The 16,260-nt window shown below is 38.2% G+C and overlaps 2 protein-coding genes across 3 annotated transcripts in view; both read right to left on the bottom strand.

Annotated features, from left to right (window-relative positions):
- Window positions 1-665: 665 nt before the first annotated feature.
- On the bottom strand, window positions 666-4,145 carry star (steroidogenic acute regulatory protein). Its single transcript, XM_052603795.1, has 7 exons — window positions 3,979-4,145; window positions 3,774-3,881; window positions 2,518-2,645; window positions 2,203-2,361; window positions 1,825-2,009; window positions 1,508-1,601; window positions 666-1,205 (listed from the first exon to the last, which is right to left on the bottom strand). Exons 1-7 carry the CDS (start codon window positions 4,040-4,042, stop codon window positions 1,086-1,088), a joined length of 858 nt encoding a protein of 285 aa, XP_052459755.1. The 5' UTR covers window positions 4,043-4,145; the 3' UTR covers window positions 666-1,085.
- Window positions 4,146-4,985: 840 nt separating this feature from the next.
- Window positions 4,986-16,260, bottom strand: part of LOC128018338 (G protein-coupled receptor kinase 5-like) — a 49,371-nt gene continuing 38,096 nt past the window's right edge. The window contains exons 8-16 of one of the 2 annotated variants that reach the window (XM_052603793.1): window positions 15,006-15,146; window positions 14,474-14,664; window positions 14,344-14,381; window positions 14,119-14,208; window positions 13,108-13,316; window positions 11,574-11,711; window positions 9,831-9,968; window positions 9,291-9,422; window positions 4,986-8,547 (exon numbers count right to left, since the gene is read on the bottom strand). In XM_052603793.1, the coding sequence (XP_052459753.1) occupies window positions 8,464-8,547; window positions 9,291-9,422; window positions 9,831-9,968; window positions 11,574-11,711; window positions 13,108-13,316; window positions 14,119-14,208; window positions 14,344-14,381; window positions 14,474-14,664; window positions 15,006-15,146 (1,161 nt within the window). In that variant the 3' untranslated portion in view covers window positions 4,986-8,463. Of the gene's footprint in view, window positions 8,548-9,222; window positions 9,423-9,830; window positions 9,969-11,573; window positions 11,712-13,107; window positions 13,317-14,118; window positions 14,209-14,343; window positions 14,382-14,473; window positions 14,665-15,005; window positions 15,147-16,260 lie in introns of both variants that reach the window. The other variant, XM_052603794.1, reaches the window with a different exon arrangement.

Raw genomic sequence — 16,260 nt, 5'->3', positions numbered from 1 at the left:
CAGAAATGTCCCAAAACTGTGGACACAGAGGGGTCATGTGCACAACTTCTGCTTTGAAATGCATTTAAAATAATCTGAAATTGCCCACTGGTTCGGAAAATATGAAAAACATCAGAGAGGAGATTGCGGCCCGCCTTTGGCCAGGACATCAGTGTTTACCTCATTTTCTGCTTTGTGCAATGTTGGCTCAGTCGGACCTTCGAGGAGCTGAGAAGTTCCCAAAACACATAATAACCAAACACCTCATTGCTTTAGCAAACCCGGGCTAATCCACTCCAGACGACAAGACATTTTTATGGACTGAGTTTCTGGCTGTAATACGAGTCACATTCCCTTTCCGGGGGCAGTTTGCTTGAACATCATGAGACATTAATGGGCATAACTGACTCAAAATGTTGTTTATATAACTGGCGGAGTGGCCTGCCAAAGTATGCAGATGAAGCTATTTCCTGTATTTCCTTACTTAATCTGCAGATTGAGGCTTTTGGTGATAATTTGTGCTCCTTCTTGTTTTACCCATGTAGGAAAGAGAACCCAGTGATTGAACAACAAAACAGACTGACACGGTATTTTGTCATTTTAATAGTTTTAATGAATATTTATTTAGCAGATATCTTTTTCCAGAGTGATGCAATAATAATATTAACTTAAAGTAAATGCCTCCGTTTTCTTTTTTTACAAACATTGTTAAAATAGGAACTAATAAGCCCAATAATAATAGTCAGTGGTGTTCTGCAGAAGTATACGAGTTAATAAAAGGAAGTTCAAGCCACAAAATGGGGGTGACAGAGGAAGCGGACTGAATTTACCATTAGGTTGAAATCGAAACTTACTAAATCTCTACTGCAATAAATTAGTAACGTCGAGCATCCATTTTTAGTTATGCATGTAAAAAACATTTTAAGTTACGTGGCTTGAACATTGAGCGGCATATTGCTTTGATGGACAATGTAACTTCTATCTGTGGGACATGTTTACAAGCGTAGGCTGAAATGGGTGTGACCGTTTTTGGGTGGGATGAGCTTGGCCCTGACAAAAGTCACCCTTGTAGTGTCATCTGTGTTTTTAGGGTATAAATGTGGACATCAGCAGGCAACGGCTGCTTCCAAACCACCATTTGATGCCATTCTGTGCCTGAGATGGTTTGCAAAATCCACCTGGGTTTGCGAAAGTACTCGGTTGATCACAGTTTTTGGGATCCAACCCTGGAGATTATAGAACAGGGATAAACCAGATAAGTATGCTTATTCAGAAGAACAGTGTGATTCTGAAGTCTTCACTTATGTAGATCTTCTTCATAACATCATTAAAGCATTATATATTATTTATCAAACAACATGGGAAAGATATTATGACCAGAAACTGTTTGACTACCCATATTCTTTAAAATATCTTTGTTATGAAACTCATACAGGTTTGGAACAATATGAGAGTGAGTAAATTTGAGAATTTTTTAATTTTTGGGTGTAATATACCTTTAAAGGCATGCACAGGACAATTCACTTACCTTAAGGTCTAAACTGAGCAACCAGGTAAATTTGGTCTTATTGGGATCTTCTCCACTCGGTCGCATCACAATACAGGTGGGTCCATTCTCAGCCCTTAGAAAGAAAGAAATATTGTAAATATACATGTATACATTTCGGTCATAAGAAACCTCAGAATGTTTTTCATGTTAATAGACAAGACAGTGCTATTGTATTTGGCCTCGGCTGCTTCTACATGAATAAGCACCATAACAGATCTAGACAGGTGGAGCTGGGGGAGGTGGAGGGTTTCAGAGGAACTCTAATATACAGGAAAGTGTTTCATATTTTCACTTACCTTACAAATCCTTTCTGCTCAGGCATTCCAGGATGCTGAGTGGACATCCCGGCCAGGAAGCACGTAGATCCCCTCCGCTTGGCACAACGGACACTTACAAAGTCTCGTGGGCCCACCACATTCCCAGCTGTTTCAGCTGAAACCTCATGTGTGATCATAGTATCCTCACCGATCTTCTGAAGAACCTGAACGGGACCAAAAATGTACTGAATACCTTTATAGTAGCTTTATGTTACATCATGTATCATGTAAGACGTGAGACGACAGGAAGTCCTTTAAATGTGTAGACACTTTAAATGCACACATTGCAGTTAGACATACAGATGGAAGAAAAGGAAGCTGTCAGTCAACAGATCAGTTGTCAGTCAATCTACCCACTTTGACTTGTTTGACATTGGGGTTCCACTCCCCCATTTGTTCCATGTTATCCACCAGCTCCTCATATAGATAATCTGTCTTCTGTTCCAGCATCACTTCCAACTTAAATACTTTCCCAATGCCTGGTAGAACTTTACTCATCACCTTATCACCATTGGCCTGAGAGAGAAAAACCCATGCATTTGTAAATAATTAATTATACAGTACCGGTATATATGAGCAAAAAAACTGTATAATAAAATATGCACAAATACAATGGTCTATACATGGTCTCATCAGAATGAATGATGAAATCTTATTATTGACGACTCTTACACTCTCAATCTCAGTTTGCCAGCCATCCTGGTCACTGAGGATGCTGATGGACTTCTGCAGAGCTTCCTGTCCCTGCTGCACATAGCACTGCTCGGCTTCACTGTACGTCTCCTCTGCAATCCGACTGCCTGTACAAAGAAAACATATGAATAAACACAAGCCTTTGCATAAACAAATACAAACAAGATTTCAGAAGAAAATTAAGGTTTCTGCGAAAAATGCTGATTTTCTTTCTTTATTGACCCTTTCTGCAAGTTGCATTGTTGACCAGTAGGTGGCGACATGAGTGAGCCACTGAATCATTCATTCAACCAATTCGTTTAAAAACACTAAATCATTCAGGAACTATACAAGTGACTAACTTCGAGTTACTGGCTGTAGTCCATAAGATGCTCACTTGGTAATCTTGGAAAAAGTGGCTTTTAGCTTACTGATTTATGAATGCTAAGAATCTGGACATGCCACAGTACAAATTTCATGTACCATATTTTTCGGACTATAGGTCGCACCTGAGTACAAGTCGCATCAGTCCAAAAATAGTCATGATGAGGAAAAAAACATATATAAGTCACACTGGACTATAAGTCGCATTTATTTAGAACCAAGAGAAAACTTTACCATCTACAGCCGCCAGAGGGCGCTCTATGTTTCCAGTGTAGACTACAGGAGAACTGAGCAGCATAGAGCGCCCTCTGGCGGCTGGAGACGGTAATGTTTTCTCTTGGTTCATTTCTCTTGGTTCATGTCAAATTAATTTTGATAAATAAGTCACACCTGACTATAAGTCGCAGGACCAGCCAAACTATGAAAAAAAGTGCGACTTATAGTCTGGAAAATATGGTATTGCCTACCATTTAGTATGGAAGTAGGCATATTTGTCGTTATGACTGGGTCGTTGAATCACCACTGATGAAAAAACACTGATTCATTAAAAAATGAGGGTATATGAGTGTGTAACTGAAACATTCACACAACCAATTCGTTCAGGAATGAAAGACGCACAATCTGCCGCGGCTTTGTTATTAACTATTTTCAAAGGTGAGTTAAAAAATAAACATGTCAATGCTGTGCCTACTCAACATTATCTTACTCTTCATAAATCTGTTGTAAATAAGCAATATCACATTCTCTAATATTTAAACTAACAACACTTGCTCCAGTAACACAGCATAAATTATATACTGTATATGTAACAGTTAAACCATCTCACAATAAACAGCTATTATGGAGCTGAAGTGGTGTAAAAGGTCTCTTACTGAGTAGGGAGCTCCTTCTCCGGATGTGGTTGATCCAGACACTAGGTCCAGGTCCGGAAAGCTTGTTCAGCTCATGATGGATTGCAATCATTGCATTCTTTCTCAGACCTGATTAGAATAATAAAACAAGAGAAATAAATACACATAAACCTTAATAAATAGATGCATACATACAGAAAACTGGTTGCGTGAAACAGCACCTCACCTGTCATGTTTCTCGTGTGCCTGTAGGAAATGCCAGCACACAGTTTGAACGTTGCGGGCAACATTTTAAAACTTTTTCTTAACAGATGAACGAGTGGCTACACGTGAAATGTGGAGTCTGAAGAAGAGCTGGCTGCTTCTGCCCCTTTATAGCCCCGTCAAGACAAGGCCACATTCTCATCACCTCACAGATAAAACACCACCATCACTCAACAGATGGGGCGACCCTGTATGTCAAGGATGTGCAGCGAACACGACGGTCTATCTGTTAAACACGCTGTTACAGATAACAGCCAGAGCCTGAAGACTACCCACACAGAACACTGGTTAGGAAACTTATGTTGCCTACATTTCTCAAAACAAACAGATCAGATCATATAGAGCAGCTAAACATATCTACAGATATATTTTAGGATATGACAAGCCAAAAACTCTCAATATGTCACACATGTCATTCTCTCCAGGTTCCATTACAGCTTTAGGTCAGGAGGTCAAGTTTACAAAGTGACAAATCACCAGCTAAAAATGTCCAGTGTCATCATCATCATCATCATCATAACTCCAGGAGGTCAAATTAAAATGACATCATTACTCGGTGACATCTTAAAAAGAGGGAATTAGTGGCTTCTCTAAAAAATAAACCACTCGTGTGGAGTTTTATTGTACAAATTCTAGCGAGGCTGCATTCTGCGAATCCAGGTCTCATCTTGGTGCAAGCTGTGCCACACAAGCCATATCCAAGCTGCAACAAATCAATTCTTCATCAGCGACAGCAAAAACAGCCTTGGACTTGGCACCAATGGAAACTTTTCTAGTCGTATGAAAATATTGGTTTAATGACTAGCTTGACATTGAATCGACTTGTTCAAGAACATTTAAGCTGTAGAAAGTGGCTTTATAAGTAAAAATACCTTAACCCACAACCCAATGCCCTCATTTTTTATTAAAGGTTTTATGTGTATTTATCTTTCGTGAAAATCACGTACGTTAAAGAACTACACAGTTAAGTTGAGGCCAGCACAGGTTTTATTCAGAGGGACTCTTTCAGGTTTGGCTTCACATGCAATCAGCGTAGTACAACACTCTTTAAAACATGTGTGCGTGTGTTTGTGCGTGTACATGTTTACATCACGTGAATTACTGAAGTGAAACAAGTGCAAACCGTATCATGGGAAATAACCTGGACTAGACTACTAAAAAGGAGGCACTTCATTGTATTGTTTTTTTTTGTTCCAGAATGTGATTAAAACTTGCTTCAAGACTTATACAAAAAATAATAATAATAAAATAATAATATGAATCCGACAGAAGCCACGTCCTCAAAACCTGATCTTCTCCAGTGAGAGATTTCAGTTTTTACTTTCCAAATAAATACCACTTCAGTTTCCTCTTAGTTTGGTCGTTGTTTTTAAAGGCAAGTTCCCTTTTACACAGCAATTACATAAGTGTCAACACAAGTTCATATGACACATTGTATGGAGGACATAAAGGAAATATACATAAGCAAAGCATTAACTCTCAGACGGAGGAAAGGCTCATCCTTTTTCTAAACTTCACAGATTTTTTATTACTTCAGAGGGACAATGAAGATATATAAACCTGTAAGTTTAACATTTCAAACCTTCAGGCTCTCACCTTTATATTTTGAAGAACACTAATAATGCTAGCTCACTGAATCAAATCAACACTTACTTGCCGATATAACATAGTATCTGTTTACATCAGTCCCTCTTTGTGAAAAACTTGTATTATTACTAATGCATTATTATATAAATCTGTGCATACATGGGGAAAAGTCTGCTTCAAATTCCCAAAATCAGTAACTGAGACTCAGAGTCAGAGTTAATCATTTTTTTACTAGCAACTAAGCCACTGTTGTAAGAAGCTTCCTCAATTTGGATACAGAACGGTGTTGCAGAATTACGCTGCAATGGTAAATAAAAAGTACTTCCGAACAAGCTGTTAACATTGGCTACTATTTTTTTAAATATGAGAAATGCATCAACATGAATCAGTTCTGAATTTCACCTTAAATTGACTATGAATCATCACAACTATGTGGTGTAAAAAGTCTCACCTCAGCGAACAACAGCATGGCGCTAGCATACAGAGATCAGCCCCTAAAACCAACACACTGGTCCCGCTCAATGAACAGCTGACTGACCATGCAGTGTGCAGTGCAATTCATGTAACATGTCATGATACAGTGCAGTAATAACCAGTTATTACACTCTTTAAATGAGAAGAAACGTGAAATGTTAGAACCTGCACTAAGTATACACGTGAACCTTCGGAGGACATTTCTAGCAGGGCAAATGAATGGCATAACTGATGCATCGTTTGGTAAACACACATCAGTTTAATGATTGGAAATGACATGGCACTTAGCATACGTACTCGTGAAATAGCTTCAAGTCACTATTTTAATATACTTGATTTGTCTTGAGATGCGCTAATGAATGAGGAGGCGTATAAAAACCTTGGAATGGTATTGTATGAGGTTGAGATTAGTTTTCTGTTCCTTCTTGAATCGCACCGTTTGGTTACTGAAAAACTATCCATTCATTAAGAAACACTACAAAACCATCACGTATTCTCTATGGACGGGATGTACGTTTTGGATTCCCGTGATGTCTATACAACTGGAATCCTGCACACTTTTTAAATGAGTAGCCTACATGCACAGCTGGGAAAGATGGGTGAAATGTGTTCCTACCAGTTGGCATCGGATTGGAAACTGTATAAATAAGAGAAAACAGCCGCTGAGGTATGAAAGTGAATGAGTTTGGTGTATTATGGTGCGCGTGTGTAAATGCTGAAGTGAAGTTTTGCCAGTTTCAGTCTAGTAGTGGTTGACATCGGATGGAATGAAGGCATATTTACACGCCAAATCTGGAAGAAAAGCGGTTTTGCGGTCCTAAAATGTATAAATGCTCAAATGTGGCGATCCTGCAGTGATTATGATGATTAGGTGGTTGATACCATCTCCTCTTGGAGCTTGCAACAATATAAATTTAACACATTTTTAAACTGTTTTACACATCAGCAAAAGTCTAAGTAGCTTATGTTTAAGAGTCAAGTAATTTCCTCGAATTAACGCCAATTTGCCTATGAAAACTTAATTAATAAACTGTTACAGTCCTTAATTTTCTGTAAATTTGTTTAATGAGCCACTTATGTATAATGTGATGAGATGAGAAAGACTCCCTGACTCACTTCTTGTGCCTTGATTGGCTATGTATCTACCCAAAGGCCACGCCCACTCATATAGCTCCGCCTTTCACCACTGCCCAACGGCCTTTAAGCACAAAGGAAGTGACCATACAGAGATACTTTTAGCTCATATTTGTAGACCAAGTTGTGCCTATCACACAAAGCAGATGAGATTTAAGAAAACGGACTTAGGTCAATCCACCTAAAAATGACCTTTTCTTGTCACCATTTACATGTCGTTCCAGATCCTGTATCGCTTTCTTTCTCCTGGTGAACATTAAAGAAGATATTTTGAAGAATGTTGGTAACCAAACAGTTTCGGTTCCCATTGATTGGACAAAAGAAACAATGGAAGTCGATGGGAACCGAAACTGTTTGGTTACCAACATTCTTCAAAATATCTTCTTTAATGTTCACCAGAAAAAGGAAAGTCATACAGGTTCAGACAGAGATGAGGATGTAAACATGTAAACATGACAACTATCCCTTTCGGTGGACTGGAAGAGGCTGAAACTGCCAGAGTGAGTTTGTTTTTCAGTGCTATTACATAATTTGGAAATTAAATAGGGCGGGAACAATGTACAGCTTCACCGAGCTCCTATTTCCTTGTGCTTTTAGGCCTTCCGTCACTCTCTGAAGTGAATTATGGCAACAGCTACTCAAATACGTGTCTTCTTGTAAAAAGCTCCATCTTTGGCCTCAAGAGTATTCAAGGAAATGCACATTTTAGGTTGAGGTTGGAGATGTTACGTGTAGACGGAAAGAAAAGAAAAAATGGGTAGGTAAGTAGGCCTATTGCAAGAGGGATGGAGGAGGAAATGAGAGAGAGAGAGAGTGTGTGTGTGTGTGTGTGTGTTTGTGAGTGCGTGTGTAGTCTCTTAAGTTCACTATATTAGCTTTCCTTTGCAAAAGAACATTTAAAAAGCCCCCTTCCCGTTCCCTGTGGAGGCCTTTCTTTGTCGATAAAATCCCCTGAATAATATGAGTTAATATTCTGTCATTTGTCAGTGGCTCTTTACTGTTCCAGCAATCCTGAGGGAGCGTGAGGTGAAGGAATAAAAGTTCTCCTTTCTGTCACAAAAACGGGAGCTTGTTTCGTCTCCTGTCCTCTCAGCGGGCAGTGGATGGATAATGTGGGCCAAGGCAAGGAAAACGCTCTTCCACGTTCTGTCGACCGGTCTTTAAAGGGCAGGAGGAGTTCCTCACTCTCATTCTTTCCTCTGTTTATCGCTCACTCGCTGTTGTTTCCTGTAGTCCCGCAGCAGTCTGTCCACTAGGGGGCAGAGTTTGTCATGGAGTCAACAGAGTTGACGCTGGAAGACGAGACCCGGGTTTGAGCGATGGTCACCTCTGGATGCTGAAGGGTGATAGACAATGACAGACAGAAATAGATCATGTTAGTGACGATGTATAAATGCTCTCTCGCATATAAACATGTACAATCAGGGGCCAAACTTAACACTCGCCAGACGTGTTGGGGGTAACGTTACATGATCAGAGATATTTACCATTTATTACGGTCAAAACAACTGCAAACCATTCTCTTTTCCTTGGTTCTCTGGAAATCCCTTACAATGTAGATCTCTACATACACAGCCCACGGTAAAAGTGACAGTAAAGACATTTATAATCTTAAAAGAGATCTCTGTTACGAATAAATGTTCTTTTGAACTTTTGAATGTTACACAGCTTAATGATTCCCTAATAAAAACACAGATTTGAAACAGATAAAACAAAGAAACATTTTGTACAATTAAGAAGAAACCTGATTTATTCTGCACTATTTCTAAGGTCTAAGTAAATCTGATCACTGACACATGAACTTTTGTAGAGTTAGAAAAAATAACAGTATTTTAAAAAATGCAAAATACAAGCAAATTGTCTTCCGAAAAAAAAAAACCCACAAGACTTCTGAATCCCCTTTAGACTTGAGGCTAAGAGTTATTTTTGGCCCCTGTGTAGAAAGCGTCAGCCCGATCGCTGCTGTTCTGCTCTACATGTGTGAGCGTGTGTGTCCTGATGGGTGTTTGACCTGGTCTGTAGTTAACTATTGTGTTCTCTGGGGTGTTCCTCTGTGGTGGAGGTGGAGGGGATCCTCACATGTCTCCTAAAGATCCTGTCCAGCAGGCTACGCCGAGGAGGCTCGGGAGGCTGGTTCCAATCCAGGTCAGGGGGCCGCGTTCCCTGAGGCCCGAATACATTAAGGTCACTGAAGCACTCCGTCTCGATCATCTGCAGCAGAGAAGAATGAAAAAGGAAGGAAAGAAAAAACAGACACAAAAAAGCAAGAGACATACAGACAGACACAGATAAACAGAGAGAGAGAGAGAGAGGGAGATGATGATGAGAAGGTCAACTCATCATTATTTTTGAACATCTTTAAATAATGGATTATTATGGTTCTGGATGCTTATTGGTCAATGCAGCCTTCCAGTCATTCTAATATACAGCATTAACACACCTGTGCACCTAGAGGTCAGCAAACATTTTACTTTTTTTTTTTTCTTTTCTTTCTCGCCACATGGGATTTAACAACGATACTGGGTTATATGATCCAGTACATTAGTATATGAAAAAAAATTATAAATTGGCATATCTCATAACACTCGAAGCAGCTGGGTTTCTAGCAGAGCTTCATACCTCAGTTTGCCATGGGATAGAGACACTGCCAGTGGCAAACTTGGAGTAGAAATCATTGTCTGTTTGGTCCAGGTTGACACCCTTAACGGTGGAGAACTGCTCAATGTCCAGAACATCTTTACAGTAGACCGCCCTGGGCTATGAAGTAGGCAAAGAGGGGAAACAAAAATGAAAAACAGTAATAATCAAATCTTATAGAAGTTTATTTTTCAGCACGGAATAAAAGAATACACATAACTGCAAGTAAACTTTTTCTTGCAATTCTGAATTTATATCCTGTATTTCTGATATGAAAAGTCTTACTGAAAGTTTATAACTTTTTTCTTTTTTATTCCATGAGCTTCCACAGAATTTAACCCTATATAGTCTACTGTAAAATATTTGATATGCACACTGAAACATGATTGAAAAATGAAGCCTGTTGTATAAAGCACATCAACTGGTCACAGGGGTTCCTCAGGGATCAGTTCTTGGACCCCTCCTCTTCTCCATATACTACAACTAGCAACATTTTGAATAAACCTTTTAGTTTTCATTCAGTAGAATAATGTCACCGGTTTCAGATTTGTGAATGAATGAGTACAAAACAGCCTTTCCAAACACATTATTACTGTTGACTGTCTGGGCATATGAACATGATCGTAGTTTGTCTGTAAACATGAACATAGTTTGTTACACATATGGACATTTGTGCTGCATGATATAAATAAAGTAATATAATTCACTGCTCTATAACAGCATATTGCAGTTATAATTAAAGATATTAGCAATTCAGTTGAAGTGACTTTAGGTTGCATTGAAGTACTATTTCAGGAACAGAAAATATGTATGGCATTTAGTTGAATAAAAATGCAGCACTTTATGTAACAATTCAGAGAATAAAGTTGAATCATTATAAAAAGGTTTATTAAAAACAAGTTTTGTAATAATTATTTCTGACCTTTTGACATTGATGAGAATCCAGATTTGGACTTTGAAATGTAAACTTTGAGAGCCCCTGCTCTACAGCATCATTTCAACATCCAGCTAGGTTCATTATCAATTACCCCATCAAATGCAGTCAGAAATCTTGGCGTTATCTTTGATGACCAGCTGACTTTCAAAGACCGCATTGCAAAAACCGCTCGGTCATGCAGGTTTGCATTGCACAACATCAGAGGGATCAGGCCCTTCCTAATGGAGCATGCTGCTCAACTTCTTGTCCAGGCCCTTGTCGTTTCTAGTCTGGACTAATGCAATGCCCTTCTGGCTGGACTTCCATCAAGCACAATTAAACCTCTACAAATGATTCACAACGCAGCTTCATCAGGCTTCTGAAGAACATTTATATGTTCATCTTTCAGTCATCATTGTATGGCGTTGCAATATATGTTTTGACGCACAATAAAAAGTACAAAGCTTTGATCATAAAACTTTAGAGTATTTATGATATTTAAATGCATTTTATGTAAGTAGACTTACTATAATAGACTATACTGTTATAAAAAGCTCACAGATACACAATTTCAGAAAGTCATCTTAAGTTTCATATTATGTTTCTTTTCTTATGATATCTGATATAGAATCTGATATAGTAACTCCATATTCTCAAAACATCTTGTTATATGAGTCATAAAAGCCTGATGTATCAAATATGATAAAAATAAAAACACATGCAAACTTTATTGAAGTAAAATATGAAGTCTAAAGCTTCAATAGGTTGTTCCAAAAACTTATTTAAGGCACACAAGAAGAGGAACTCACATCAGGCACAAAGGAAGGTTCCAGAATGCCGGCTTCTAGCCTCTTGAAGTTGATGTTCTTGAAGAAGGGGTGGGCTTTGACTCCAGCACCTCCGTCCGCCTGGCAGCCGAGCCTCTGCTTGGGATCTTTGGCTAGCAGCTGCGGGACAGAGAGCAGAGACGTTAGGAAAACACAGGTCTGTACATTCTTTAAGAGTGGAATATAACCTATTACAGCACAGCCGAAGCTGCTCAATGACAAACATTAGGAAAAAAGAGCGTGTGCCAAATGAAGACATGTAAATGGGGCAAACATCCTAAACTAGGGGCAGCAATCACAAACCAGACATTACAAAAGCACACACAGGAACGAGTTGGGCTGGGATCTTTCGTGAGCTTCGACGTGGAGGACGTTCGCATGAGGACAAAGAATTTCAATAAGGAGTTTGAAAGGCTGCATTTATTTGAAGAGAAATACAGTAAAAACAGTAATATTGTGAAATATTTTTACAATTTAAAATAACTTTTCTATTGTAACATATTGTAAAATGTAATTTATTTCTGTGATCAAAGCTGAATTTTCAGCATCATTACTCCAGTCCTTAGTGTCACATGATCCTAAATAAATCATTCTTATACGCTGCTCAGGAAACATTTACTATTATCAATGTTGAAAGCAGTTAAGCTTAATATTTTTGTGGAAACCATAATTGTTCACGATTCTTTGATGGACAGGAAGTTCAAAACAACTAAAGATTAGAAACAGTAACATTATTAATGCTTTACTCTCACTTCTGAGGAATTGAATGCATCCTTGCTGAATAAAAGTATTGCTTTCTTACAATATTTTCATAAAAGTGTATACGGATATAAATAATAACTACAAATATTTACTTTAATAATGAATTGCTTCCAAATTAAATAACAGGCTTTTATATTACCCATGTACAAAATCTAATTGTTACAATATTAACTGGAACATTAACTTTTTATTATGTTGACACTAAGAGTAACACTTTTCCCCTTAAAATACTGAATGTACATTTTTACATATTATACCTAATATGCATATTTATTTAACATCTTAAGAGCACACATTAATTGTAAAAGTCCTAAAAACACATTTTGTGAAATATTTCTCTCAACTGTTCTTGACCGTGTCCGTCTCTGTTCACGTATACTGTAAAATAAAGTAACATGGGTTTGGAGCAACGTGTGGCTCGAGTTGCATGACACAACCCTAATAAAAGACAACAGTGGTCCTTTACAATAGATTTAGATTATTAAACAATAGTGAACTGAGCTGGTCTCAGAGAACTCATTATCAGCTTCTTTCCCAGCAGGAAACATGCACTACCAGCCAGTGAAATGAGCCAAACATTCAGAATGGACTCAACTTTAGCAGCTTTGTGCGTCCAATCAATGGGCTCTAAATCAGCTTCTATGGCGCGTTTGACTGAAGAGATACAAGCTCTTAGTTGTACTCTGCTGCGTCATCTTGGATGTTGACCAGTGTGTGTGTGTGTGTGTGTGTGTGTGTGTGTTTGGGGCCTCACCATCCTGCAGATGCCTTTGGTGTCTTCTGTAAACTTGTCGCTGTACTCCTCCTCTTCCTCCTGCACCCTCTTCTCCACCTCTTCTCTCTTCACTCGTTCTTTGCGAGCGCGGAAAGGCGATCGGCCGGCGGTCATCTCATAGATCAGACAACCCAGTCCCCACCAGTCCGGACTCATGCCATAGCGCTCGTTATTGATCACCTCCGGAGCTGTCCGTCAATACAGTTTGAGTTCATCAATCAATAAACAACGTTTGAATGTGTCATATTGCTATGAATAGATATCTAGCAGGACTGCTCGATGCAGCTAAAAAGCCTTTTAATTCTTTCAGTAGATGCAATTAGCATTCAAAGGTTTGGAGTGGTAATACATACATATATATATATATATGCTCAGCAAGGTTACATTTATTTGATGAAAAATACAGTTAAAGCAGTTATATTCTAATATTATTACAATTCTAAAATAACTATTAAAAATGTAATTTAGTCCTGTGATTAAAGCTGAAATACTCCAGTCTTCAGTGTCACAGGATCCGTTCATAATTCATTTTAATGTGCTGATTTGCTGCTCAAGAAACATTTCTGATTATTATCAATGTTGAAAACAGTTGTGCTGCTTCATATTTTTGTGTAAACCATGATAAAACATTTTTTTAAGAGTTCTTTAATGCACAAGTTATTTTGAAATAGAAATCTTTTGTAAAAATGTAAAAATGTTTGTCACTTTTTATATAATGCATTCATTAATGCATTCTTTACTGCACGTGTAATTTTCTTAAAAAAAAAAGAAAAACAACAACAACTTTTCAATGGTACTGTAAATTAATATTGGTTAATATAAATCCGAAACATACATAAAAAATGCCGATTTATTTAAAAATGAAACTATTTTGCTGAAATTTTACATTACCAACAGAATCACTGTGAATATACTGTGAATATTCAACTATTAATGTCCCAGCTCCAATATTTTACACATGTATAAATGAGTGCAGTTAAAGATCATTACCCATGTAGCCCACGGTCCCCACTCGGCCACGGATCTGTTCTCCATCAGGCACTTTAATGGCCAGCCCCAGGTCTGAGATCCGGATATGACCTGTGGGATAAATACATAATGCAAAATGCATTTATTGTTGCAGTTTATTAAAACGTAACTCACTAAACACAAAGGGATAGAAGAACTATGATCAGTGCAAAACAATCATTTGAAGGACAATTTGATTTGACTTACCATTATCATCTAATAGTATATTCTCTGGTTTTAAATCCCTAGAATGATAGAAAGCAACAAAAATTATCAGTATATAGTTCCACTATTAATTTATAATGCGGGATTCATTTGAGGATGTAGAGCCGCACACCTGTAGACGATAGACTCTCTGTGCAGGTGCTCGAGACCGCAGCAGATCTCTGCGGCGTAGAACTGCACACGCTCCTTCTCGAAGCCTGGGGTTCCCATGTTATAGATGTGAAACTTCAGATCACCACCGTTCATTATGGTCAGCACCAGACACAGGGCATCTTTGGTCTCATACGTGTACGCTAAACTAACCTGAGAGCCAGAGAGACGAGTGAAATCAGATGAAAAACATTTATTTCCATTTTGAAATACAAAAGGTATATAGCAAGAGAGACAGGAAGGCATTGAGGAATATGCTGTTTCTGTTGACAAACTATTTTACTGTTTAACACTGTAAAACTGTTTGGACACAAGCAGTATTGTATAATGCACTATATAAATAAATGTGACTTGATTTGACATTTGAGCCTGTCCTGACTGGCCACTTGTGACTGAATCGCAAAAGATGGATGTTTATACCCGGTGTAAACAGGACCAGAGTAAAGGGAGGAAAACTGATGAAAGATAACAGATAAATGAATGAATCCACTTACCACAAACCTGCTGTTGACCTTCTCCAGAATCTGTTTCTCGTTTAGAGCCATGGCCTCCCCCTTCCTCTTCTTTATCCTTTTCTTCTCCAGCTTTTTACAAGCATACATTTTTCCTGTGGCTCTCACCTGGCACGCACACACCTGGGCACAGATGGACAGAATATATTATATTAATATAATATATCACACACACACACACACACACACACACACACACACACACACACGTAGGTGCTGCCTTACAGTTTTGCAAAGTTGCATGTGCACAAGAAAACTGTCCATTGTTGTTGGAAAAGCACAGTTCACACAGAAGTCACTTTACAAAGCAAGCAGTTTTGTGTTAGTCGGCACACGGTGAATTAAATGTAATGTTAAGTTCACACCAAAAACAATAAATATTAAAACAAAGTTCTAGAAGTCGTTCTCAATTTAAGAGAATAGCACAACTATAATGATATAGAGGAACAATATCATCAGGATCACTTTCCAAATGATTTTTTCCAGGTAAAAATAAAAATAAAAAACACAGACAGCCAATCAAAATCTATTCCAATTTAAAGGGCTCGTGCATTTAAACCATCAGATGACACTGTGGAGAAGCTCGCTGCAAAGGTTCAGAAAAACCCACAGCTGTTTGATGAGTCAAACCCTCTTTTCAAAGATGCTTACAAAGAAAATGGATAGCTGCAGAACAATTGGTTATGAATGGTGGTAAGAGTGAATGGAGATTAAATCGTTACGGCAGGCTGGGAAACGGTGTAAAATAAAACACAAAATCACCTCAGGTATCCAGCGCTAGTTTCGACAACATTGTCTTGCCTTCTTTTAAAGTTACAGTGAAGAGACTTTGTAGTTGTTATTCCACTTCATTGACTATAATCACGCTTACATGGACACTTGTTGTTTCAATTGGAATGAAATCGGAATTCTGATTAATGAATCCGAACATTGATAAATGAAGTGATCGTGTTGATGTGTGCATTTACATGTCACAAGCTTCAAACAGGATTTGAAATGTCAATCGTTTTGAGCATTTTTTATTTCGACTGAGGTGTTTATGAGGAGCATTCTTATTCGGATTGGATGTTTAAACTGATCGGAAATAATCAGAATACTGTGCTCAATATAAAGGCACCTAATGCCAGCTAAATTCACTGTAATATATCAGGGTTTCCATAAGACTATGAAGCAGCACTACTGTTTTAATTACTGTAATTGGTAGGAAAGGTTTCTTGAGCAGGAAAACAGCATATAA

The sequence above is a fragment of the Carassius gibelio genome, chromosome A8 (assembly GCF_023724105.1).
Source record: "Carassius gibelio isolate Cgi1373 ecotype wild population from Czech Republic chromosome A8, carGib1.2-hapl.c, whole genome shotgun sequence".
Lineage (NCBI taxonomy): Eukaryota > Metazoa > Chordata > Actinopteri > Cypriniformes > Cyprinidae > Carassius > Carassius gibelio.
Note: the sequence above shows the minus strand (reverse complement) of the source record. Positions and strands in the feature narration are given on the sequence as shown.